Here is a 27,269-nt window from a genome sequence, read left to right as displayed (position 1 = left end):
CCCCCCGCTGGCGCGAGTTATTACATCCCGCACCACTCGGTGTCGGTAGGTACCGTTACTTTCGGTATCAGTAGTTCCCCTTATCTCGCCTTGCGCACAATTAAACAGCTCGCGCATGACGAAGCCGAGCGTTTCCCGCTCGCCTCGCCAGTCCTCCTAAATGACATGTTCGTCGACGATGTGGTGACCGGCGCAGATACCTTAGCCGAAGCCCTCAATCTGCAGCAGGAGCTGATAGGTATTTGTGCCACGGCCGGGTTCGAATTGCGAAAGTGGCAAAGTAACTCGCCAGCCATTCTCGCTGCCACGCGACCGACAGAGTTTCATGGTGAGCGGCGCGAAAATGTTCATTTTGCCGAAATGGAAAATGACAAAGGGGTCAAGGTCCTTGGACTTCAATGGAATCCAAGATCTGACGCATTTAGTTTCAAAGTTCAAAGTTCTTCGCAGGCCTGTACAAAGCGGGCGATTCTTTCCGAAATTGCAAAAATTTACGACCCCCTCGGGTTATTATCTCCGGTGACATTGTTTGCCAAACATTTAATTCAATTGCTATGGTTAGCCAAAATTTCCTGGGACTCAGAACCCCCTATCGATATTATTAACTCATGGACGAGTTTTATTAACGAGCTACCGCTCCTATCGCAAATTTCATTTCCTCGTCATATTTTCAATACTGACGACTTCGATTCAATCGAAATTCACGGATTTGCCGACGCAAGCAAAATTGCATACGCAGCCTGTGTTTATATACGTCTGACGGACAACACCGGGCGAGTTCAAACCTATTTAGTCATGGCTAAAAGTCGCGTTGCACCTCTTCGGGTATGCCTTACTATACCTAGAATGGAATTGATGGGTTGTGTAATCCTATCAAAATTAATTGAAAGAGTTATGCATCTTTACGGTGGTCACATTCACCCCGATCAAGTGTACGCATGGTCTGACAGTTCCGTCGTGCTCGCGTGGCTTCAGTCACCCCCGCACGAATGGAAAACGTTTGTCTCGAACCGCACTAGTGAGATTTTGTCCCGTGTCCCGGCGCGCTGTTGGCGTCACGTCCCGTCAGCTGATAACAGCGCTGACCCGGCGTCTCGCGGTCTGCTCCCCGCCGCGCTCGTACAAAATGACTTGTGGTTCCATGGTCCTACATGGCTCCAACAAAGTCGCGACTCCTGGCCTATACCAAAACCGGTGGTAAACACGAACGAGGAAAAACGCAATACACATGACTCGGCAAGTCTTAGTTATGCATGTGTGTCCACATTGCCTCCTTCTCCGGACGACGACACTCTTATAACGCGATTTTCGTCGCTAGGTAAATTAGTTCGCGTCACGGCAGTCATATTTCGTTTCTACAATAAATGCAGGAAACATAAACAAACATTCCCAAAGTACGTCACCGTACCAGAGTACAATTTTGCATTAAATCGACTAATATTGATTACACAACAAAAAGTGTTCGAAGACGACATTAAGAGGATTTCGTCAAATAAACTTCCGTCAATTCGTTTGCGGCGTCTCACGCCCATTATAGATAGGGATGGTTTGTTACGCGTCGGCGGACGTATTCACAAATCACTTTTACCTTTTGAATCAAAACATCAATTGATTTTACCTAAAAGACATCCTCTTACAAATCTTATCATTGACGATGCGCATATAAAGGAACTACATGCCGGTTCGCAGTGCGTGCAAAACTCGCTCTTACAGCGATACTGGATTATCTCTGGTCGTGATATTGTTCGCCTCCGCGTACATCGTTGTATCAAATGCTTCCGCGCTCGACCGACTCGCTGCCAGCCGCGCATAGGAATGTTACCCTCGGTTCGGCTACGCCCCGCACGTGTGTTTAGTAAAACGTCTTGTGACTTTTGTGGACCATTCTACGTACGCGCTAATAAGGTTCGTAATGCAAAAATAATAAAATGTTACGTTGCAGTTTTCGTATGTATGAGCGTTAAAGCTGTACATCTTGAGTTAGTTTCCGAACTTTCCACGGAAGGTTTTTTAGCTGCGTTGCGACGTTTCACGTCCCGTCGAGGATATTGTACGGATATATATACCGATTGCGGACGTAACTTTGTTGGTTGTAATAATTACCTTCAAGAGTTATATACTTTTTTACGTAATGATTCGGTCATGAGTGCCCTTAATCAACAAACTTTAAAACAAGGATTAACTTGGCATTTTCAACCACCTTATGCTAGTCATTTCGGTGGATTATTTGAAGCGGCTGTTAAGAGTTTCAAAGCTCATTTACATCGCGTAATAGGTACACAAACGCAAACATATGATTGTATGCACACTTTGACGTGTCAAATCGAAGCTGTATTAAACAGTCGTCCGCTCTGCGTTCTAAGTTCGGACTCCGCGGATCCTTTACCTCTTACGCCGGCCCATTTCTTAATCGGTGAGCCCTTAACGGCCCTACCGGACGTTTCTCTGATAGACGAGAACCCTAATCGTCTTACACGTTGGCGCTGGATACAGCAAGCTGTCCAGCATTTCTGGCGTCGATGGAGTCGTGAATATCTCCATCAACTGCAACAAAGTACAAAGTGGCTTCAAGACCGCGGTCCCGCCGTTCGTGAAGGTACTGTTGTTGTGGTATGCGACGACCACCTGCCGCCGCTGCAGTGGAAACTCGCGCGCGTTCATGCTGTCCATCCGGGCAGCGATCAAGTTATTCGCGTCGTAACATTGAAAAGCGGGAACACGTTGTTCAAACGACCTGTTGTGAAGGTCTGTCCCTTACCTTTAGAATAAACTTATACAATCGTTACGACTCTTAATGTTAAGTTAAATATAAGTTTCATAAAATATTTTGGTATACTTTCGTATGGTTTCTTTTTTTATTTTCTTTTAAAAGTCACTCCGTGTCTTTTAAGGTGAGCGGCATGTTCCGTCGAGGAACAGAGATTTTTAGTTTTAATTTCTTTTCTTGATATAGTTAAATAGTTATTTCATTTTCATACATACAAGGCAACACAATTTTGAAAGAATACTTTTTTCCATGTATATGTAGCACAGTTTTTTGGAGCTGGCAATTACAGAAGTCCCAAAGCGACTTTCCGGTCCGCCTGCCACGCCACCTGGCGGATATATAGAAAAAACTCTCTCTTCGACCGTGCGAGCGCCATGATCTGCGCTCCCGTTATTACGAATTAAAAACTTTTTAACAAAAAATAAAACCGCCTTCAAAAATAAGCGCGTTACAAAACACGGAGAAACTAAAAAGCAAAAAATAATAAACCTTTGAATTCAGATTTCTTATCGGATTGCAATAATCTAAACATCCAAATTATAAACAAATCAATTACTTTTGTAGTCGGTACCAGACCTGTTTATCGCCTTGCTATTCCTGTTTGCACCACCCAACCATACGCAGGCTGGTACCGACTCCAAAAATAATTGATTTGTTTATAATTTGGATGTTTAGATTATTGCAATCCGATAAGAAATCTGAATTCAAAGGTTTATTATTTTTTGCTTTTTAGTTTCTCCGTGTTTTGTAACGCGCTTATTTTTGAAGGCGGTTTTATTTTTTGTTAAAAAGTTTATTTATTTGTTGATTTTTAGTGGTTCCTATTGATATTTTATGTATCAGTCCGAATATATGTACAGTAGTGAAAGAATTATCCTTTAACTCCTAACCATTGAGGAGTTGACCTTCCATCATCAGCTCCGCCACATAAAGTTATCACCATCAGGCGTAAATACTGGTGTACCTTTGAAAAATACACTAAAAACATTACATGTTCCTATAACATTTGAGGAGTTCCCTCGATTTCTCCAAGATCCCATCATCAGACCCCGACTTGGTGCCAATGGGACCATCTCGGAGTTATACCTGATCGAATGAAAAAAAAATTTTGAAAATCGGTCCATGATTCTCGGAGATATCGAATAACATACATACAAAAAAAAATAAAAAAAAAAACATTCAGTCGAATTGAGAACCTCCTCCTTTTTTGAAGTCGGTTAAAAATAGTTATCGGTGCACCGGCGCGACACAAACGTGAAAATTGACATTTTAAGTGATATTCCGACCAGTGACCTAAGCTTCCGTTTATATGTGACAATCGTTTTAGTGTGAGGATTTTCCCAAAGTGTTTCCACGTGGCCCCACAAGCGCCTCTGGACAAATGTAAGTAGCCTCACCAATTAAACGCCGCTACATATGTGTTCAGTATTTTTAGATGATCTAACTGACGGACTAAACAGAATGCTATTTTTTAATGTAGTCGTCATCCCTAATAGGGATGTGTGTGTGTGTGTGTGTGTGTGTTATGTTACGACTACGCAATGCACTAAAATTAAAAACACGATTCATCATTTCGAACAACATATCAGATGTAACCTACGTAATTTGGTTGCGGTCATTGTTCCAAATCTTGGTGAGCAACAAAAAAAGTGTAGGTAACGTACCGTTTGTTTAGTTGACTTTAATTCGCCGTGTGCCTGCTATACGGTCACAATTCAAAAAACCATTTTTTCGAGAAATCGCGTCTCAAAGTTTTGAGAGTATAGTTCAGGCTGTTAAATAGGATCTTACTTCTTGAGTTTTAGGTCTATGAATTTGAAATTTAGCTTTTTTTACTCAGGATGATATAACCCTTCATAATATCACGCCACTTTTCACAAAAAAAAAATTTTTTTTAAGATACAAGGCCTGAAAGACAGGTATTTAGAGTTATGGCTGTATTGCAGAAACATTTTTTTAAGATTTTGAGATGCGTCCAAAATTAAACGAGATTATTGGATAAAGGTGTATCATGCAAATATATATGAAAAAACACCATATAGTTAAAATAATTTTATTTATGAACTTTTCCAGTACCGATAGCAATAATTATGTGTAACTAGCTTATATTCATCAACATTATATTACGTCATTACCAAATATTATTAATAATTTAAAATTGAAACAAATAAAACTTTGTAGCTTACGTATCTTGGTGTCACCCTGGATAGAAGCCTGAATTTCAAGGAACACCTGACCAGCCTATCTGCGAAGCTCAAGACCCGGAACAGCATCATTCAGAAGCTTACTGGAACTACCTGGGGTGCCAACGCAGCAACATTTCGGACAACCGCGCTATCCCTAGTCTACTCCTCTGCCGAGTACTGCTCAGCGTGGTTAAACAGCACCCATACTGCCGCGGTAACGCCCAGCTGAACCACACTATGCGACTCATCAGCGGCTGCCTAAAACCAACTCCCACACACTGGTTGCCGGTGCTGAGTCATATTTTACCTCCAAACTTCCGCCGAGAAAATTCCCTTTTTCGTAAAATCGCCAAGATTCGGAGCAGACACAAGTTTACCCATCCACCGAGACTTCGACGCGCTAAAGTCTCTCAGACTGAAGTCTCGACTACCCCCCGATATTGAATTCCACTAAAGTGAGTCACAAGTAAGCCCCTTAGAGGCATGGATAATGGACTGGGTAGCCAGAGCTCTTCCTACAGAGCTGTTAGAATTCGATACTGGGACCCGACCAGTGGGATTTAAGGAGCCTCGACAGGTTTGGTGTCGGCTGAGCCGAATCAGGACAGGCATCGGCACTGCTCAACTCTGTGGTGCAGATGGGGATGGCGCGAGTCAGCGGAGTGACAATGTGGCCACCCAGATCCGACGGTGCACCATATAGCCTTCGAGGGCCCCATAACCAAGTTTAGCGAAAAAGGGCAGATCTTAAGACACTTTCGACAAATGCCGTTGAATATCTTAAGTCTAGTTTTTCAATAATTTAAGTAGAGAACAACGTGTAACTCGTGCAAACCATACGATAAATAAATTCAGACTGGAAAAATAATTATGATAGTAATGAGCCATATTAGTCAACTCAACTTTGTTTTCTTACAAGTACAGTTCACTTGTAAAAAAACAAAGTTGAGATTCGTTTAATCATTTTGTGTAGTAGTTTCGGCGTCGGGCTGGTAATTTTGTAATAATAAGTGTGATACTGACTGCTGTGACACAATATTTAAAGGGATTTATCGCAATTATCACTCAAATTTTTAGGACGCAACTCAAAACTTACATTTAAAACGTGTGCTATACAGCCACAACTCAAAACGGCCGTCGGTTTACATGCGAACAGACTGGCAAGTGGCCGTATTGCAGGGAATCTTCTGACAATTTATGGTCAATTCCATACGGCCACTTGTGAGAAAAAGGCTTTTAAGGACCTTTTTTTGCTATGGCTCTCGAAATAAGGTCGTAAATTGAACGATTTTGAATACGAATCTGCAATAATCCAGAAAATTAAAAATTTTGAGTTGTGGCCGTATAGCAGGCACACGGCGTTATAAGCTCGTTTCGTCAACTTACTGTCGTGGTTCAGGGATTTTATCAAATCCCTAAACAAATTTAGTCAAATGACCAAACGTGGCATGTCTATTGGCCGATTTTGTGATTTCACTAAACAGAGTCAGGGATTTTGTCAAATGACTGAAATTTTATAGAAAGGATAAAATGAATTCTCTATTTTGACATCCTGCGTGATTTGAACATATCCCTTAGAAATTTGATAAAATCTCTGTTTTGGCTATTTCCCTGAGACAGGTATATGGATAATAAAATTAACGTTATGTTAAGAAAAAAATGTGTCATTTTCAATCATAAGGTTATGTACTTATTGTCGGTTGTCCGACAATGAACATGCAATACGCTTCCCACACCACTCAACCTGATGAATATCGGAACATCGTGATACCGGACTTGGTTGCTTGGCTTAGCAACATCAAGGCTACACTGATTGCTCTTAAGTGTATAATTTGCCATACGAATGAAATAAACCGAAAATGAGGCACTTTTTGATTGAAAACGACATAAATAATATTAGTGCTGTCTCTGCTACTCATACTAAAAGTTGCATAAGATTTTCTCATTTGTCATTTCCCTCCACCCTCGAATCCTCCATGTCACATCTAGTAGATACTATATTCATGCGCAGTCGGTACAGGCGTCCATTTTTAGGGTTCCGTAGTCAACTAGGAACCCTTATAGTTTCGCCATGTCTGTCTGTCCGTCCGTCCGTCCGTCCGTCCGTCCGTCCGTCCGTCCGCGGATAATCTCAGTAACCGTTAGCACCAGAAAGCTGAAATTTGGTACCAATATGTATATTAATCACGCCAACAAAGTGCGAAAACAAAAAGTGGAAAAAAATGTTTTATTAGGGTACCCCCCCTACATGTAAAGTGGGGGCTGATATTTTTTTTCATTCCAACCCCAACGTGTGATATATTGTTGGATAGGTATTTAAAAATGAATAAGGGTTTGCTAAGATTGTTTTTTGATAATATTAATATTTTCGGAAATAATCGCTCCTAAAGGAAAAAAAAGTGCGTCCCCCCCCCTCTAACTTTTGAACCATACGTTTAAAAAATATGAAAAAAATCACAAAAGTAGAACTTTATAAGGACTTCCTAGGAAAATTATTTTGAACTTGATAGGTTCAGTAGTTTTTGAGAAAAAAACGGAAAACTACGGAACCCTACACTGAGCGTGGCCCGACACGCTCTTGGCCGGTTTTTTATAACACTATTTATAAGGTCGCGCTCTAGTTTATAAATATTTGGTCTTATTATACTGAAGCCCGAAAATAGTTTTCTATTTGCTATAGAGCATTTGATTTAAGTAGTATTTGATTTGTGGCAGTAAACAAGATTAAATTTAACATGGTTATTTTTCGGTGAAAATTCGTTTTTTTGTGTACCTTTAGGACAAATGTAAGATGTGGCGCTTAGATATAATATAACCCTTTCAAAACGAGAAATCGAGATTTCGAATGTTAATGACATGTGTTATAACTTACATTTTATATGTTAACAACCCCCATGATCGTATCAGTTCGTACTTAAAGGGATAAATATACTTATAAATCACTGTAATTTCAGAATAGGCTACTAGCCTCATAATTATCTAATTTGGCACAATAAATGATTGTCTTCTGTAATATTTGACATAAGAAACTAATATTTAATGATTTTGGGTATTAAATGTGTACGATGACTACGTATCTTTAAATCAAAAATGAGAGTATTTTTTTATTTTGGCCACCGAAAACGCTGTCGGCCGTGTAGTGACGTCATAGAATTCATGTCAAATCAATCACTGAAATAATGACCTTTATGCCTCGTATTTAAAGTGTCAGAAAGTGTTGTTTTCGCACTGAATGACTTCATTCACAGAAAATCTATAGATGACATGGCCATCAGCCATTGTTTTTGCCTGATTACGTAAAAGTATTCTTTAAAAATATTTATTGCGGTTTATAAGTCATAATAAAATAAAGTGATATTTTTTTTCGTTTAATTGGGCAGTAAGTAATAATATAAGACAAACTTTAAAAAAGGGTCAAGTAGCCTATTTGGGTCCCCTCAATTAGCTTAAGTTGTTAACAAAAATTAACCCACTGTCAGTTTTGTGACGATAATCAAGCATGAAATTTCAATAAAAATATTGTTTTTGTGTTAATTACATAAACTTTTCGCGATAATCTACATTCAGAATGTGAAAAAAAAATTTTAGACAGATTTTATGTTTAGTTGTTGACACAAAACTGACAGCGAGTTAATTTTTGTTAACAACTTACGGCAATTGGGGGGACCCACATTCTGAAAATGCTTACTTACAAAGGCGAAATTAGCCCTTTATGGTAACCTTCAGGGTAGCCTTCGAGACCTTCGAAAACGTAAGTGAAAAATAATTCTTAACAGATTTTCAGTGTATTTCAATATTTTTAACCAGGTTTTTATATTTTTGTTTCTTGTTTAAAAATCCAGACTTTATAACTTTAGTTAATACATGCAAAGCTGAAAGCCCAGAGGGGAGATTAACGCAAAAAGTTAAAATTCCGCATTCAAATTGTTACAGAAAAAAGCAGACTCGCGATGCCCGGAAATCTCGAAATCCGGGACAAATTACGACCAAGTGCGGAGCGAGTGTTTCTATGTTCTCATCAAGCTGGGAGAATCAACCACGGTACGTAGCCGAATTGCACTAACGCTCTTGAAACGCTCACGAAACGAAACGCTCGTAGATATCTATCTCTATCGCTCGTGCGTATTGGCGCGACAGAGCCAGACTACCTTTCGCGGCGCTTCGTTTTCGTTTCGCGTCGGAGAAATGCCATTCGGCTACGGGCCCTGGAGCACTAGTCTATCCATACTTTAACCCTTAAATTGGCACTGTGCACTACCGTGTACGTTGCGTAGTGAAAATTCTTGTCATTAATATATTACATTTCTAAAACATTTTTTACCAAAAACGAATAAATAATTTCATTGTAAATGGTAAAAAAAATATTTAATGTGGCCAAAATTTAAAATTAACGTTTGTGTCAAAAACGAGTTCGACGCGGCGACGCCTGTCAGTACCTCGGGAAAGTTTTATTTAAATTTCACAACTTTTTTGTATGCAGGTGGTGATTTTTATGTTTTGATCTTTTTAATAAAATAGTTGAAGAATATGAAAAAATAGTCATTTTGTTTGCATAAAGCATGATAACAACGATAATCGTGGATAAATTAGAATGTACACCACGGTTACCGTTGCCAAGTTGGTGGTGAAGTACCTATATCGAACAACGGTAACCACTGTGTACGTTGCCAACTACTCGGTAGATTACCTGAGACTTTTATTTTGATTGAAATGTAACAATTTTACGTTCACTATGTTTTTTTATTCATTTAATTAACTTGTTTATATCTTTCTTTAGCTGGAGGGTCAGAGTCGATCGCATAAGATTGCCTTTGATGCCCGTAGAAAATGCATGGTCTGATGAAGTGATGATGGTTCTGGTCTGCACCAACAAGATTCTGAGAATAGCCTTGATCCAGTTTCTTAAAATTATTCCTTGGATCAATTACATTAAATGAAATTTTGCTAGACTACTTGTCTTGTCAGTCTGAGATTAGGTTGACAATTGACAAATAAAATGAAGCACGATTATTTCTGATTTCTGATAGCATGTATGTTACTTCTCTTCCATCCGTAATAGAAGGAGTTCTACCCTCTCCATCTAAAGTTAATTATGATGCACTGCCTACATTAAATTCTGTTCAATACATAGCCACTCCATCTACAGTTGATCACTCACCTACATCAATATAATCTGAAGCTGAATTACAAATACCTTGGAATGCAAGTTAGAGATGTAGATTCGACAGATAAGAATGATGATACCTTATAAGGTTGTAAAGGTATAGCATTTACGTCAAAAATGGGTATGTAAGAACTTCGTAAAGACTGGATTATTATTGGGGCTTATTTTTTATTTCGTAATGTATGCTGGATACCCTTTTGGTTGTCATCGCAACCATGCTTCGCAACCAGGGGCCAAAAATGTTCCTTCTTTGTTTGTAACTAGTTGCATACAGTTTCAACGAATCGGAAACTCAACTACCTTAGGTGGTAAAATAGTAATTGGTTTTTGCAAAAGTATACAAGAAAAACTGCGTATGTAATTTTGTATATGTTGACAACTTCTTTACGTGTCCTGAGCTAATTTACATTTCGAGGCAACAATAAGGTTCGACGAATAGTGTTAGGTTCTACAACATAGGATATTTTCTTTGTATCACCCATTCGGAAAGGGTACTTTTCTTCCCTGTTAGGAGGGAGCAAAGTGACACTTTTCTGTTTAAAGACTATATGTTGCCAGTATAAAATATTAGCGCACAAAAAGTGTAAGCACATAATAATATACCTAATGTACAAAAAAATTGTCGATTAAGAACTTATTTTGGGATTTCCTCACAGGTGATGTGAAAATCAGTATGTGTCATATGGTAGCAAAATTATTTTGTTCCCTTGTAACACAATCTACTACTTGTTATTTCCTGTGAGTGGACAGGAAAACGTACGCTGCAGATATTTCCAGGGCTAAGTTTATTGCATCAAATGCAATATGCCTCTTTGTTTTGATGTTGTAGGAGAAACGGAGAAAAGAAATTGCTTTAATGTTGAGAAAAAAATGATTTTTCGTATAATTTCCCTTTTATTTTTATACAAAATAATTTACTGCCTTCTTGGCAGCGGTAACCAGCATGTACATACCAGAAAGTAGCTCCATTGCCACAAAATTGGCAACGTGCATGGTGATGTACATAGATTTTCTGAAAAACTGTTAATGCTAAATTTTTTTTAACATTTTTTTGTAGACCTTAAGACTAGTCTAAATAAAGGTATTATACTGTATCACTCGTTTTTGACATTTTTTACTCTTGCCAATTTAAGGGTTAATATTATAAATGGGAAAGTGTGTGTGTCTGTTTGTCCGTCTTTCACGGCAAAACGGAGCGACGATTTGACGTGTTTTTTTAAGTGAAGTTCTCGAAGGGATGGCGAGTGACATAGGCTACTTTTGGTCTCTTTAGAACCCCCACTTCTTTGAAATTGGGGATGGAAGTTTTTATGGAGCATTTCGCAATTTTCGAATTTAACGCGAGCGAAGCCGCGGGCAAAAGCTAGTCACATATAAAACAAAGTCCCCCGCCGCGTCTGCCTGTGAGTCTGTTTATGTGTTCGTGATAAACTCAAAAACTACGGAACAGATTTTCATGCGATTTTCGACTATAAATTGAGTGATTCTTGGGGAAGGTTTAAGTAGATCATTTTTTATGAATTGGTTGAAATTTGAATATACATACATAGTACATTCTCGGCATACAAGATACAAGGCAATAAAAAATCACACAATAATGATCCTCGTTGTCAATGTCTGAAGTAACGGAACGCTGTCTTTTATTTCAATGTTTTTATACTTCTTATGCTTTTTAGCAAAATTACTCTGCACTTGCAAATTTATTGTTTACTTATTTGTAGACTTAAACTTGAATAACAGTAGATTTTAAAATTTTAAATAAAGTTATTATACTGGTAAAACTGAAATATCCGAATCACTGAAGTAATTTAATTACCCTCAAGAATTGTCTATGAAAATCTTAAATAAGTACATAATTCCTCGCCAAATTTTACGATTCTACTCGTAGCAAATTCCGTTCCGAAAAGAGAAAGATTCTATTACATTTTATTAACTGATATTACAACAGTTTCATTTCGTTTCAAGTGTTCAATAATTACAAACTAGGGAATAAGTATTTCTAATTATCTTTAAGTGCAAGGGAAAGGAAATGTTCTGTTTAGGCATTGAAATACTTGTTGAAGTTGAAATTATTCTTTGAGCATATTTTTTTCCAACGTTTTTTTTCTTGAACTAAATTTATGTTATACGAAATTATACATGATTATGTAGTTTTGGCATTAAGGTCGTAAGGTTTTTGAACTGCAAAATATTTATAGAAAGGCATGGAATTTAATTCTGAAACTTTTTCATTACAAACTAATATCCAATATTTACGTTCGAATTCCTTTTTAACGAATTATTTACATTTAAAAGCTCTAATAAAACTAAAAGGCTTTTATATTTATAAAAGTAAAAGAGCTGCCGTTAAAATCAATTTTGAGATAAAATGACAGGTATTAAGGCAAATTTTTACAAAATTTAACTAACATGACTAAAAACTGAAAGATTGTTTCGTGTCGAACAAAACAACACAGTGAGTGGATTTTTATTTATTAGGTACCTACTTCTTTTGAATCTGTTAAGTGACAAATAAATAAATGGGCATATTTTTATTTTGTTGTCGATTTTTTGCACTTTTTCTATTCAGAACCATGAGCTCTTTTGATTCTACTAGGAGACAAAAAATGTTTCAAAATTTTTATACATTTTTTGTTTTCCTCTGAGTTACGATCAAACAAGTTGTATGAGAAATTGTAGTCACAAGTGGAAAAAAAATTGTGAGATATTTTTTTCTCCTGCGGAATCGAAAGAGCTCATGATTCTGAGTAGAAAAAGTACAAAAATTCCCACATTTGGAAGAAAAAGTAAAACAGACAAGAAAATACAAATAAGCCCAATTAAGTCCTTATTCATTTTCCATAGTCCAGCTGGTAGATATCAGCACTTTTATAAAAAAAAATGTAAACTCAAGAACTATAGTTTTGTGTTAGGTAAGATGCCAGAGCTCAACGAGGGTGCGGAGGGTAGGAAACTCGGATGTAATACACTAGAGCTGAAGGCGTACAGAGACTACGGACACTGTTTGCCATCAGGCAGACCGTATCCTTGTTTGCCATCGGCGTAATATATATTATCTACTTATAAATTATACGAAACTCAAGGTTACAGTCTGTTCAAAAATTGTATTTGCTCGCAAACTCCATTTTCAAGAATTATACGGCCTTTACAGCTCGGTCGACCTCATTTAAGACAAGTTATAGTCGCCACTGACCTTGAGCCTTAAAAAGTGTTTCGACCCATGGCTTGTATCGTAAAATTGGTTTTAGACGCCGACGGAGACCTTTTACAGCGATACAATCACATATTTCATCCAGACCAACTCGGATTTGACACATTTATATCACTCGGGCCGTAGTAGTAATAAAAATATGACCAATTTTCTGAGGGCTTAATATTTTGGTGTTTTTATTCGTTGTGTTGAAACTAATTTGTTCAGATGATTTGATTGGGCGTTGAAGTGATTGGTCATTTGGATGCTCGATTCATTTATTGCTGTTTATTTGGCTTAAACAGTACCCAGGTCAGCATATTTCCCCAGTCTATTTAAAAGTTAATTTGGTTATGTGGTTGATTAAATTGGCCCCATTATTCAAATAATTGGTAGTAATGAACACCTATTAAACAAGCGCGATAGCAGATACATTTATAACATGCTATCATGTCACATTATAAATTAGCGCCAACCAAACCAACATACAAACCAAAGTTATACCAAATTACTGTAGGTCTTTTTACTAACGGAGTCGCATGTTTACGTATGAATTTACTAATCAGAACACATGAAACTTAAAGAGGGCCACTCTTGCGCAAACTGTATACTTGCCAGGCCTTTTAACCTTCGTAATTTATTAATCGGTTCGACGGTTCGATCACTAGCCATGCTCTTGAGACTTATATTGACCAGGATATAGACCGTGGTTACCTTTTTTGATTTTTGTCGAGAACCCGATATATCGACGCAGTTACATGCATCATGATCCGAAACTGAAGAAGGCGGGTGGATGTCAAAGTTGCATAGACAGCGCTATCTACCCTCCTTCGCGCGCGCCAGCTGCGTTCAGTTTCAGCGTTACCACTGGTCACATTTTCACACTCGATGGTCTGTTCAAACACACTACACTCACAGTGTCACTACGTTTGTTCAATTCATCGGTTTCTTACACAAAAATATTTATTTATTTATTTATTTATTTAATCTTTTTGCACGATTGAAATAAGGTATAAATGGCGAATCTCAATGGCATTCTCTACCAATCAACCAATGGGTAAACCAAAAAGAATATCACTGGTCATATATTTGATTGTTTGAAGTCAATCCTAACCGTTGAATCATTTATATAAAATCTCAATCTGCTCTTGAGATTTCGATCGATGTTCCAACTCCCTGCCTGCCTGTGTGGTGATCGGGTACAAAATTTCACCAAAAGATAAACTTCCCGTGGGTGTCGTAAAGGCAACTATGGCGATATTTAATAGCTCACCGCTGGGCGAGTAACTATAAACATCGCCGTGTCTCTTTTATGTCACAGTTTATCGTTTGTTCGTTTTTAACCCGATATTTGCCAAGAGTGGCACTGAAGCTTTAGTAACGTTAATCAAAAAGTGTTCACGTCAATATAAGTTTAATGGGAATAACCGTGAATCATTCAACACTGTATGTTATATTTCGATGTATGTTCCAACTCCACGATCCCAAGCTTCCAGAACTATCAGTAAGAGTCTTTGTGTAGGTATATGATACTAACCATAGCTGTTCGGAGTATGTAGTTTCCAGTCTCTCGGCGCAGATCGGGCAATCAGCAGATGGCTGGAACTTGTTCACTGTTCTGTCTTCACGCTTATACTCTTAGTAAAGCCTCCGTGAAAGTACTGACCAGAGCTGGGTGAAGCGCAAGTATAGTTGTAAGGCTTTGCCTAGTGTGGAAATCACAGTAAATGATAAAATTGTAGCTGTTCCTAGCCTTTTCTTGGTAAGTAAATTATTCTTATTCTTAATTCCCAGAGTCCCTGTGACTCGGGCGATCAGTAGCCGGCTGGTACACATCAGCTGTTCAGTGTCACGGTATTACTTTGAAGAATATCGCTGGTAAGCTATGAAAGTACTCACCGGAGTTGCTCAGAGCGCAAGTGCAGTTCGAAGAGTCCCTTGATGCAGCTCAAGCGGTCAACAGCCTACTTTTTCATATCCGCTGTTCTGTCTGAACAAACCCTCACTAAAATCCACTAGGACGGTAAGAAAGTACTAACCAGAGCTGCTCGGAGCGCAAGTGTAGTTCCCGGAGTCCCTCGGAGCAGCTCGGGCGATAAGCAGCCGGCTGGTACGCGTTCGCTGTTCAGTCTCCACGCTGATGCCGCCGCGTTGCGCGTAGTTCACCACGTGGGGCCGCGGTACCAGTAGATGAAGCTGGAAGAAAGAGCTCTTTAAAGTTTACTGAAATACAAATCCGAAGGTCTGAAGAGATGTCATCTTGGTATGAATATGGCTATATGCTACGATGCAGATTCTTTTAATAAACATTTTAGCTTAAAGGTGAGGTCTGGTCTAGCCTAGTGGCTTCGAACCGAACGGGGGTTTGAGAATTTATTTGTGTGATTAGCAGATATCGGAAAGGGTAAACTGTTTGCCTTATAATATGAAGTCAAACATGTCAAATTAAAAGGAAAACAGTGAGCTGTTTGACAGGGTGAGACCCGTCCGACCTCTGTTGACTAGATTTTTTTTTTGATCTGAATCATGGATGTTTTTCATGTATTTAACCTCGTAACGCCCACCATACATCTTTGTTGCTTGAAATTGAGTTAAGTTTCATTTGTTCGAAAAATTTTTGAAACAAAAGAAAATATTCTTTATTTGTTTACGTGAAATTTAAAATTCCATTGTAACCAAATGTACAACTAAATGTACATTGGGCGGCTAGAGGTTAAGTAAGTAAGCAATGTAAGCTTTTCGTTGTTTACAATGCTTTCAAACTAATTAATAAAATAAAAAAAAAGTTACCGTCTGAATTAAAATCTAAAAAATTGAGAATACTTATTTAAGGATACCTGTCACTCGCCAAAAATAAATATATACTGTCATCAGTAATTATTATCTAATTAAAATGAAAGAGTCAACCAAGTTTTAAAACTTAAATCATAGACTCAAACTCAAATTTAAATTAGCAGACTCCACAAAATTAATTACATTTAGGCACTGGTCCCACCGCGCGGCGAGCTAGTAAGCTATGAGCTATCGGCTATAAAAACGAACAAAAGATAAGCATTCCTGTGCAAATTAAAGACACATGGCGATAATATGATAGTTCACCGCTGGGCGAGTAACTATAAACATCGCCGTGTCTCTTTTGTTTACACAGGAGTGATTATCTTTTGTTCATTTTTATAGCCGATAGCTCATAGTTTACTATCTCGCAGTGGACCAGTGCCTTACAAAGCTGTTTTTAAAGTACTAAGATAAAATGAGTCGCAATTAATCACTATCAAATAAATAATAACTCCATTGATATAGCTGGTAGTAAATTAGTTTTGTCAGGAAAGCCAGATGTACAATTTTCAAAGTTTGAGGGTGTCGGGGGTGTTGGTTAGTTTGTAATGTTATGTTAAGAAGGATCGTAGTAACTTTCGGGTGAGCTTAAATAACATTGCAAATTAGTGCGCATAATATAATCGAATGATGTTAAAAGTTACGTCCGCCTCATTACATTAGAATCATGAAATAGGTACGAGTACGCCTGCAGAAATTATAGGTATTTATTACATAATTATTTTTGAAATCGAGACATAATCGTTTATTGTTGTTGTCTCCTTGGCCTCGGAGGTGGTTGAGTCTTCTCCAAGACCACGGGGACAACGCCGTCCCTGAAACGTTGGAGGCAGTTTAATATGTAGTCATAAGCAATTAAGTCCCGATTTTAAAAATAATTATATGTAATAATCATGAGCTGCTCAAGTTTAAATTAATATTACTACAATTTAGAAATCCGATATTACATAGTTTTGTTGAGTATAAGGTATACCACTTTACCAGTATACAATTAGGCCTGACGGATAATTACAACTAGCCTCGTATAGGAGGTGCAAGCACCTACTGCTTGCCCTTACGCCGTGGCTTGCGTGGGCGACGGTCGCGCGATGGTCGCGCGACGGCGATGCGACGCATACGAAATCAAACCTTATCGATATGGAAGTCAGCAATTCTCGAAAAGTTTGTACAAAAATTAAGGAAAAAGTTAAATTTGTTTTTATTAATTCCTATTTTGTTACCAAGATTTTGTTAATTAATTGAGATTTTATTAAGTTTTATTTCGTCATTAAGGTTCTCTAGAATCTATATTTTCTTAATTATAACAATTGACCTGTATATATCTTACGAAAGTCGACTTATATTACTAAATGTTGGTAACAAAAAAGGATCAATTAAAATTTGCTGACGTGGCTATGTACAAAGTTGACGGGAACTGCTGAAGTATGAGACGCGACGGCGACGGTCGCGCGACGGTCGCGCGACCGTCGCCCACGCAAGACACGGCGTTAGAGTTGGTCAAAAACCCTAAAGGTCCTAGTCTTACAAAGATGACATAATATAGAAGAGAAATTTCGACGGCTTCCGCTGTGGCGAGGTGGCCTAGGGGTTCATGGTGTTAGCCCGGTTTGCTAAAGACGCCGGTTCGAATCCGTCCTTCACCACTGGTGGTACTCGTCGTTTTTTCTTTAATATAGGTCATCTTCTTTCGATTTTTACAACTAACCTATTTAGTTTTTTTTTATAAATTTTTATATTATTAAATAACAGTCACACATGTCACGTATGCTCAGTGGGCACAACATAATGGAACCATAAATTAAATATGACAAGATCATACCATCCCATACATTAAAATGCGACCGCCTAAGACCGCGCTTACACTCCACCACACATAGATGGCGCCACAAAAAAAATGTCTTGTAGCTTTCGATTATACTTGTAGATGGCGTTAAGTGTCACTTTTGACATAGATTTATGGCTCGGAATTGACACTTAATGCCAATCTACAAATAATCGGTGGCAACAAGGCATTTTTTGTGGCGCCATCTATGTGTGGTGGAGTGTAAGCGCGTTCGTAGGCGGTCGCATTTTAATGTATGGGATGGTTTGATCTTGTTATATTTAATTTATGATGGAACTCAATTTATAGTACCTACCTATATCCTCGCGGATCCCTGCAAAATTTTTGTACTTTATGTACTCTTACAAGGGCACCAGGACCCAGGAGGATATAAATATGGAAAGAAATTATTAAGTAGTTTGAATAACCCGCCAGTCGAAATTACCCTCCTGTTTATTTTTAAATAAAAGCAAAAGGAAGAATCCACACCTCCGGCAGGACTGGAACCTGCGACCCGCGGCTTTGCTGGAGCCGTCGTTATGATAAAATTAGCCATTTAAGGCGTTTGGGAGTTGAGGGAAGGCATGACATCCATTACAAACTACAGAACGTAAGTTTACGTATACATAGATATTTACCTACATACGTACGTACCTATGTAATTATTACACACTAGCTTTTGCCCGCGGCTTCGCTCGCGTTAGAAAGAGACAAAAAGTAGCTTATGTCACTCTCCATCCTTTCATCTATCTCCACTTAAAAAATCATGTCAATTCGTCGCTCCGATTTGCCGTGAAAGACGGACAAACAAACAGACAAACACACTTTCCCATTTATAATATTAAGTATGGACTTCGGTAAGTCGTGGCATTTTGGTGGCACTTGACAGTTGTTAACAGACTAGTGATGTGACAATGTTTTTCCTGTACCTACGAGTCGGGAAAAAGAAACCAATTAAAAGAAGGAATGTTAATAATTTAATATATCATGACATTCGAGATAAACAATGTTCACAAGCCAGCCTTCGTTTTCTATTTGAAAAAATCCACTTTGTGTTTAAGAAAACGATCTTTCAACCTCTACTGTAGTAGGGCTTGCAATTATCCGCCAAATTTTGTACCCCGATAATTCGATTACTTGGAATTTGATTATGCGGATATCCGTATAAAACGGATATTTCGAATACTTTTATTTTATTTAATAAAGCCCCACCATGTAGGGAATAATATTTTTTTTTTCATTTCTGAAAAAAAAAACAGAAAACTTGTCACTTCATTATTTTCTCAAGTGCCACCTAAATGCCACGAGTTACCGATGTCTAGTAGTTATGGGTAGACCTATACGCATAGAGTATATTGAATAGTATGGTATAAAGTTATCAGTCAAGATTTTCTAATGCAGCGCCATCTATTATTAAGTTACGACAACTTTTCATGTGACTTTCCATGCCTAAAGGTTTTTTTAGAACATAAAGCATGTGGACCCTTTAAACGTGGAACGCCACATATTTATGGCGGGATTTCTAAATAGGTCATTCATCAACTAGTCACATTAATAAGTATTTGAACGCTAACTTATTTGTCAAATAAGATGACATTAACAAAATTTACAATTTAATTAGTCATAGAATGCCGTTCGCTAGTTTGCGGGGGTAACAGTGACATCTAGCGAACAACTTACACTACGGCATATAATTGTTTTTCACGCCCTCTATCGTTAATTTTCCTAAACATATCCAAAGTACAGGATTTACTATTTCCTTTGATTGAACACACCGTGCCTATACGCACCCTGGCTCAGGGTTACGGTCGTGGACTTTGATATGTTCACCTCGTAACTAGATTAAACAAAGTTACGAAGTCAAAACTTGAGTTCCAAGCATTTCCATTTATAACTTCTTATTTGCTTGGCCTATATAATATCAGTTATTTTTGGTTCTGAACTTCTACCAAGGACAATGAACACATTATGAAGCTATAAATAGTAGGATTGTTAGCATCTACCAAAGAGGATCGAGTATTATATGTAGAGTTACTGTCGAAGTAAAATGTGCATAGACTGCCATCTCTTGACACAGGCTTAAAACTTTTGAACCTCATTTTTGACAATTTGGCCTATATACTTAGCTTAATATGTTTTAAAATGTCAATAATTAATATTAACGCCATCTAGCTGAGCGTACCCCAAAGGTGTAATGCTATCTAGCCCACCGTTCATTTTTCTGTATGGTACTGAGGTACGTTTTTTTCTTAGAATTTATCTGTCTATACGGAGTTATACACCGTGTTTTTTTTGTTTTCCGTTAAATTCGACACGTAACTTCATTCATTCATCATTCATTATCAGGGACCACCCTGTATATCACTTTTAGTTAAATTCGCAAAAAAAATTTTTATCATTTTTACACATCATAAATGAATTTATTAGTGTGAGAGACCCTTAAAAATAACATTCGAGCTAGTGTCAAGTGATTGACGGCACATGTCAAAACAAATAACATTAGGAATTGGTAAAGGCTGTCACACACGTGTTCAATAATTATCTTTATTTTTTTTAATAACTCAGTAACCGCATGAGTTGAGACGCTAGTTTCTTAGATAAATTAATTGTATTTGATCTAAAGAATCTTCCCTTAAAGTTAACGGAATTCAATAATAACAGGGTGTATACTGTTATTAATTATGATGAATTAAGTAATTTATTTACCATAGTTGAACGATATTTGACCCTTCAGGTACATTAGCGAGCGGTCAGGCAGAATCCTGTGAATTGCTAAAAAACTGTGTAGGAGTCATTACCCTCTGCACTCTGGTAATGACCACAGCAATGAGGTCATGGCTTTGTGCGTGTGCTTTACTTTACACAAAGGCTTATTTTAATCGTGCCTTTTTATACTACGTCGGTGGAAATAAAGGTTTACCATTGTGATGATGGATGTCTGGACAGAGTTGTTATATGCGCTTTGCCGACAAGCGCGGATCCAGCTTCGTGCCCAGGGGGGGGTCACGTGGTAAAGGCCCGGGGCCCCAGGGGGGGGTCACGTGGTCTATTTGTATGGCCAACTTAAGCTCCAGGGGGGGGGGGTCATCCCAAAAAAATCGTGGGTGTAAAGGACGTCCATAGCATTTTTACGTGTCCTTTACAACCATCTAACTTCTAAACCGTTTAGTTTATCACTACGGTTGCTACACTAGGTTAAGGATACTAAAAATCTACAGGTTTTTCTATATAAGTCACAAATATAGGTCAAAAAACAAAAAAGATATAAACATTTTTCTAAAAAAAAAGTTGTTTTTTGCTTCTCCTGAAAACCTGCATTTTGTCCTTTACGCCAATTGAACCCAAAGGTATCGATATGTATTAGCGCCATCTAGCTGAGAATCAACCAGACATATAGCGCCATCTAGACGAGCGCACATATTTGTTCATGATTCCGAAGAACGTTTTTTCTTAGATGTCTTTGATATTACTAAAATAATTCTAAGTAATAGGAAATTCTAAAAAAACCATAAACTCATTTTGCGCTCGATCTAAATATAAAACACACACATTCCAACCACCAACCATTCCACCATTCAAAACCAGTCTGGGCATTCTGTTCTGTCACTGACTGAGTGAATAAGTGAATGAATGGAATGAGTGAGTCGCGTTGAGACATAATGTTACGCGCTGACAGAATGTTACGTGCTGAGTGAGCGGCATTCCACGCAAAGTAACAATGACTGAGTGTTACGCGCTGTCAGTTGGAAGTCGCATTACGTAGAAGTGTCACTTCCAGAGCCGGATTAAGGGTAGAGCGAGTGGAGCGGCCGCTCTAGGCGCCACATGGTAAGGGGGCGCCAAAATGGCGAGGGGAGTCTGGAATTAATCCAGCTATTGAAAATCTACATTTGTATTTAATTCAGATTAAGTGGAAAGTTGCACCACATTGCCAACATATACCAACATTCAAAAGGGCGCTGCTGCTAGGGCGCCGTAAAATGACGATTCTAGCCCTTGACGAATCACATTGTTGTGCGGCCCAACGACAAAGTTACGTTATCTAAATGCAAAAATATGAGTCTATTCGATAGTCCAAAGCGGAGCTCCTCATAAAACCAAAGGCGCAAAAACGACTCACAGAGGCGCAATTTTGTGAGTCACAGCCGTCACAGGAGATGATTAGCGAACTTCAAAGGACTATAAGATTCCGAAGGGCACTTAGTAGCAAACTACCGAAATGAGCATCCCGACGGTGACGATCGAGTTCGCGGTTAGTCTTAATTATAACTCTTAGTATTATAGAAATAATAGTGATGGCGAAATATAAGGCCTAAAAGTCGGAAACATAGGCGCCCTGTGAAGTCAAAATACCCCAAAATATGCCAAAGACCGCAGCTCTGCAGTTCATAAAAGCTTGGAAGCTCGCTGCTTCCCCGCTAGCGAGTTAAGTCTTAATAAATTGTGTCAATAGGAAAAAAATTACTATTTATGTCGTTCTCTTTTAGTTACTTAGGAAAAATTCCGCTCTCGCGTTTTGATTTCAAATCTGCTTTCCTGACTTGGCCACTATAGTACTCCATTTTGTTTGTTATTTTATGTACATGATATACCTACACTTTCAGCCCTACGTCAACCCTTGTCCCTTTCGTACTCTGTATGATGAAATCCATAAATTATGTAGGTATTGCGTTAATCTTCAAATTACGGCATTACTATGAAAAAAAATTCGCGCTCGCTACGCTCGCGATTTTTTTTATATACGTCGTAAAACTTCTTCCCAAGGGCGCCGAAACTCAAACTCGCTCTACCCTGATCAAGTGCACGGGCCGGCGCTGGTCACTTCAATAAATAAATAAACATTTACCAAGATTTACTGTCTTCTAAAACGGATAAATAACTGTTACCCAAACGCATAACAGCTGTAATTTGGGAAACTCGTTAAACATTTACCGTATTTTCACGCAATTAATTATAAATTCAAACTGGTTACCCAATAACAGTTACAGTTAGAGAGGAGGGTCGAATTCCCGATTCTTACTTATGTTAAACTCGTAATACTTGGGAACTCTCCAAATCTTACCTTTATTAATACTATAATATTAATTGTGTATTAAGTAAATAACGCCGTTTGTAGTTTACACATATTTTTATGTAACAAATCAAATTATTTCTCTATGTATGTGTGTGTATTCGCGATAAATTCAATAACTACTGAACGGATTTTCATACGGTTTTCACCAATGAATAGAGTGATTCTCGAGGAGGAAGTGTGTGTGTCTGTTTGTTTGTCCGCCTTTCACAGCAAAACGGAGCATCAAATTGTCGTGATTTTTTAAGAGGAGATAGTTGAAGGGATGGAGTGTGACATAGGCTACTTTTTCTCTTTGTAACGCGAGCGGAGCCGCGGGCAAAAGCTAGTATAATATAAAAACATTATTTCATACGGTTTGACTAGCTACGGGCGCACCTTTAAGTCTCATCTTGACAAAATATACAATCTGCAGGTTAGGTTACTTAAGCTTGTTGTCCCTTTCAGTATTAGAAATAACCGTAAATCTGATATAGACCTATTTAGTTTCTGCAAAGTTTTACCAGTACATGTGAAATTTAAATATCAAATCCTGAAGGAACAATATTTTAGAACAGAAATACAGCATTTAGTTGATCACCCAAAAACGACCCGGCAAGTTATAAATCATATGTTGAAGGAACTTCAATTTAAAAATTTCTATGGACAAAGAACATCGCAATATATACTACCAGACCTAATAAATAAACTACCATCGGAATGGAAAGCTGAACTTACACCTAATAATATCAAAAGTTATCTTAAAAAGGGAATGCTGGAACAGATTCAAAAAGATAAAATTTAAAAAATAACTTAAAAATATTTTTTCTACTCCCGTACTGTTATTCGTGAGTTACAAGGTCGTGCATAGAACTTTAAAACCCTACATAAAAGATGTCAGGACAAGTCTATCTAGTCTATACCCTGAAAACATTTAGTAGCAGTAGCACGATATAGCTGTTACAGTTCAGTAAATACATTGCTACCAACTTAACAAACCAATTCGCAGAGTCGAGACTCCTTCGTTTTCTACTGCGTTCATTGGCGACGCGTCGAATCGCATTCAAATGTATGAGAACTCGACTCAACTCGGCTCGATTCGTCTTAGTGGCCAGGCTTCAAAGAACCATACCATAGACAGTTTTATTTTCATGTTTGCACTCAAACTGCATATTCAAAATGGTAGGCGGTCCACTAGATAACTAAGATGACTGAAAGTAGGTATTTGTTGATTTATAATTTTCTTTCAAAATAAGTGCTTGGTCGTAGAAAAAGTATTGTATGCAACGGTGTTTAACTGAGTCAAAAAATGCTCGTGGCGTCTTTATTAACAATTTTCGGCTTCGCCTCAAATTGTTACCCACGCCACTCACCTTTTTTGACCTCTTTTAACCACCAGTTGCATAAAATACTATAGTAGTGTCAGAATTGATTCCCATTTGTTTTCTTTTTCTATTTAGTATATAAATGCTATTTGCGCTCAGTGCAATGTTGTCGGTTTCTTGTTTTGGTTATAATATGTATAATGAATAGAATACCTACATAATTATATGATTGTTGTATTGTATAACATCTACCACGGAATGGAATAGGTATCGAAACAAACCTTATTGGTTTAACGATTCTATGTAAATTAATTAGAGATTTATGTTTGTAATTACCTAAATAAATAAATAAATAAATTATAAACTGAACATGGCTACCAGTGGGCTTAATCGCTTTTTCTTTAGTGTTTGGTATCTATTTCAGTATAAATTTTGAATTTGTAGTGGGCTGCAGTGGCTAGGACTCTGTTTAGACCTTAGGCTCTGTTTGCGAGAAAATGTCAAGAGTGGGATTATGTAAAATTATGTTATTAATATGGTTAAGTGCAACATTCTCTCATACTAAGACAAAATCGGGCAAAGTTTCCAGCTGTATTATAAATATACCTAGATATTTTTTGGCACAAACGTCAAGTTGTAAGTGCTTGACAAAATAAATACATCGACAATCCTTTTATCGATAAAATAGCCTTACATACGGTTAATTAACTACCCCTAATACCTTTAAATTTTGAATAATGATGCAAGAATTTATGTAAACTATTAAAATATGGTTCGTTTTATTATTATTGTCCATTTATTTTCAAACATGTGACATTTGTATAAAACATTAATGTTATATACACCTAAATTTAAGCCTATATTCCCTAAACGGGGTAGGCCGAGCACATGAAACTACTCAAGATCCAGTACCATGGCAATAATTAATAACATATGTAATTATAATAATGAATGACATATTATAATGTAAGTTATCGATGAACTAAATATCGGAAGGAAGTCACTAGTGTCACTTCATTCGTGATTTAGAAAAATATCTATAAATATGCCTTTACTGCCAGAAAAATAGCACACCTACCCGAAAACTTCATATGAACATAAATGTATTGTCTTTATCTCTGCTATTTCTTACTTTCGTATCATGAGGCAATACTGCTGACTAAAAGCAAACGTCATGAAAACGTGCGAATTCCGTACATGTTCCCCCCTTTTTCTTTGGGGGACGTTAATGGAGCGAACTACCTCATCTTTCCCAATTACGGGCGGACTCGGCTCGGTAAAAAGCCATACTCCAATGGACGAGGAGAAGACGCATGTTTATACAAAAAAAAACATTTATAATGTGGAAACAATAAAACATGTATGTAGGCTTACACGGGTTAGGTAACTTAGGTACATGTTATCAGTGTTAATTTGTGCGTATTTTTACGAGTCACACTACGTATATTCAGGTGAGATAATTTTATTGAAACCTTGATGACGCCAGAGGTCAATTTAGTGGTAAATTGCACACACCAGCAATTTTTTTTTCTAGATCGATTGCAACTTACATATTTTCGGGGAAGGATAATGGCCGTCAATAGAAATTGCGAACTATGGGGTAAGTAATAGAACGTATACAAACGTATGGTATATTCGGTAGAAGGTGTAATGTCACGCTATTACACTATATACATCGGGTTGGCTCGCCAATACACACCGCACGTCCGTGCTCCATCACACTCGGACACCGACTGCCATATGTACTCGAGACACCTATACACTACATCCCTTTCTTGTTTTAATTTTTTTTTTTATAAATATTTAAATAATAGGTCAATTTAGTTTTAATTCAAATACTTGCCATGCTGTGCCGTGTATCTCTTTTTTTTTTCTTTTTAATGAACTACGTTTCTTCTAATTGTCTGCCCACTTTCGTCATTCCTAACTTGATCATCTCCGTCTTTACCACTTAGTACTGTATGTGAAGTAGTTATAATTAGGGATTAATTTTCTATCTTTAGTCATATGTTTAGGACATTCCGGTCTGAGGGTTGACTCAGAGCGGACGCTGCACCACCACCTGCAGTGTATACTCAAACATACTTGTGTGTTTTATTAACTACAATTCCTAGATGTCAGTCTCCCTCCTTCTTCTTTAAATCTGTTACCTTTTTCAATTCAGACTGTTTTGAAAACTAGATTAGTACATTTTTTTATATACATATATGATTGTTTTTTTCTTTCTTCAATAGCATACAAATCATACAATATAATTGTACAATGCAAGCATCGCACATTTCTCGCGTCAGCATTAAAATTAATATAATTATGACTTGATTAGAATTGCTTTGCATTGCTTGATTGCATTTGCATGCATTTAGTTATGTTTTATTGCAAATAAATAATGATTGATTGATTGATTGATCGCTGTATTTGCGATTACGCTATACATCGATTTATGCATTAGTTTATGTTTATACGTGCTCCTAGCTAGTACTCAGTATACCTTGGTTATCAATAAATTTATAAGTGTATCAAAAATCAGTGTTTCTATCAAGACTACCATCAACCATCAAGAATCATATCATCTAAGGTGTACGGCTCGTACAATAATATTTCACTAATTTCATACCTTTTCATGATTTACATTATTATTATTATTTTTTTTTTAATAGGTCGCTTGTCAGGCGTCTAATGTATATTAGGTAATTATTGATGATAACATTGATAACTGATTGTATCGGCCCTATACTTCATTATATGCACCTATTATTGCTAGTAACTAGTAAATAGTACATATAAGTATTTAGTTATAGAACCTAATGTATCTGGAGCCTCGTCTGCCGACAAACCATACTCTGGTTTGGCAGAAGATAAATTTAGTTGTAGGTTTAGTTTTTGAATAAACATTTATTTCATTTTTCATTTCATCTAATGCAATTCATAAT

General features: G+C 37.5%; 1 protein-coding gene across 1 annotated transcript in view; it reads right to left on the bottom strand.

The window, feature by feature from the left end:
• The window catches only part of LOC125233919 (hemicentin-2-like), a 190,663-nt gene that overhangs the window by 8,744 nt on the left and 154,650 nt on the right, over window positions 1–27,269 (bottom strand). Inside the window, 2 exon segments of the mRNA XM_048140091.1 lie at window positions 15,347–15,481; window positions 15,484–15,503. Of these exon segments, the coding sequence (XP_047996048.1) occupies window positions 15,347–15,481; window positions 15,484–15,503 (155 nt within the window).

Source organism: Leguminivora glycinivorella, chromosome 15 (assembly GCF_023078275.1).
Source record: "Leguminivora glycinivorella isolate SPB_JAAS2020 chromosome 15, LegGlyc_1.1, whole genome shotgun sequence".
In the NCBI taxonomy this organism is placed as follows: domain Eukaryota; kingdom Metazoa; phylum Arthropoda; class Insecta; order Lepidoptera; family Tortricidae; genus Leguminivora; species Leguminivora glycinivorella.
The sequence above is the reverse complement of the archived record's forward strand: the minus strand, read 5'-3'. Positions and strand labels throughout refer to the sequence as shown.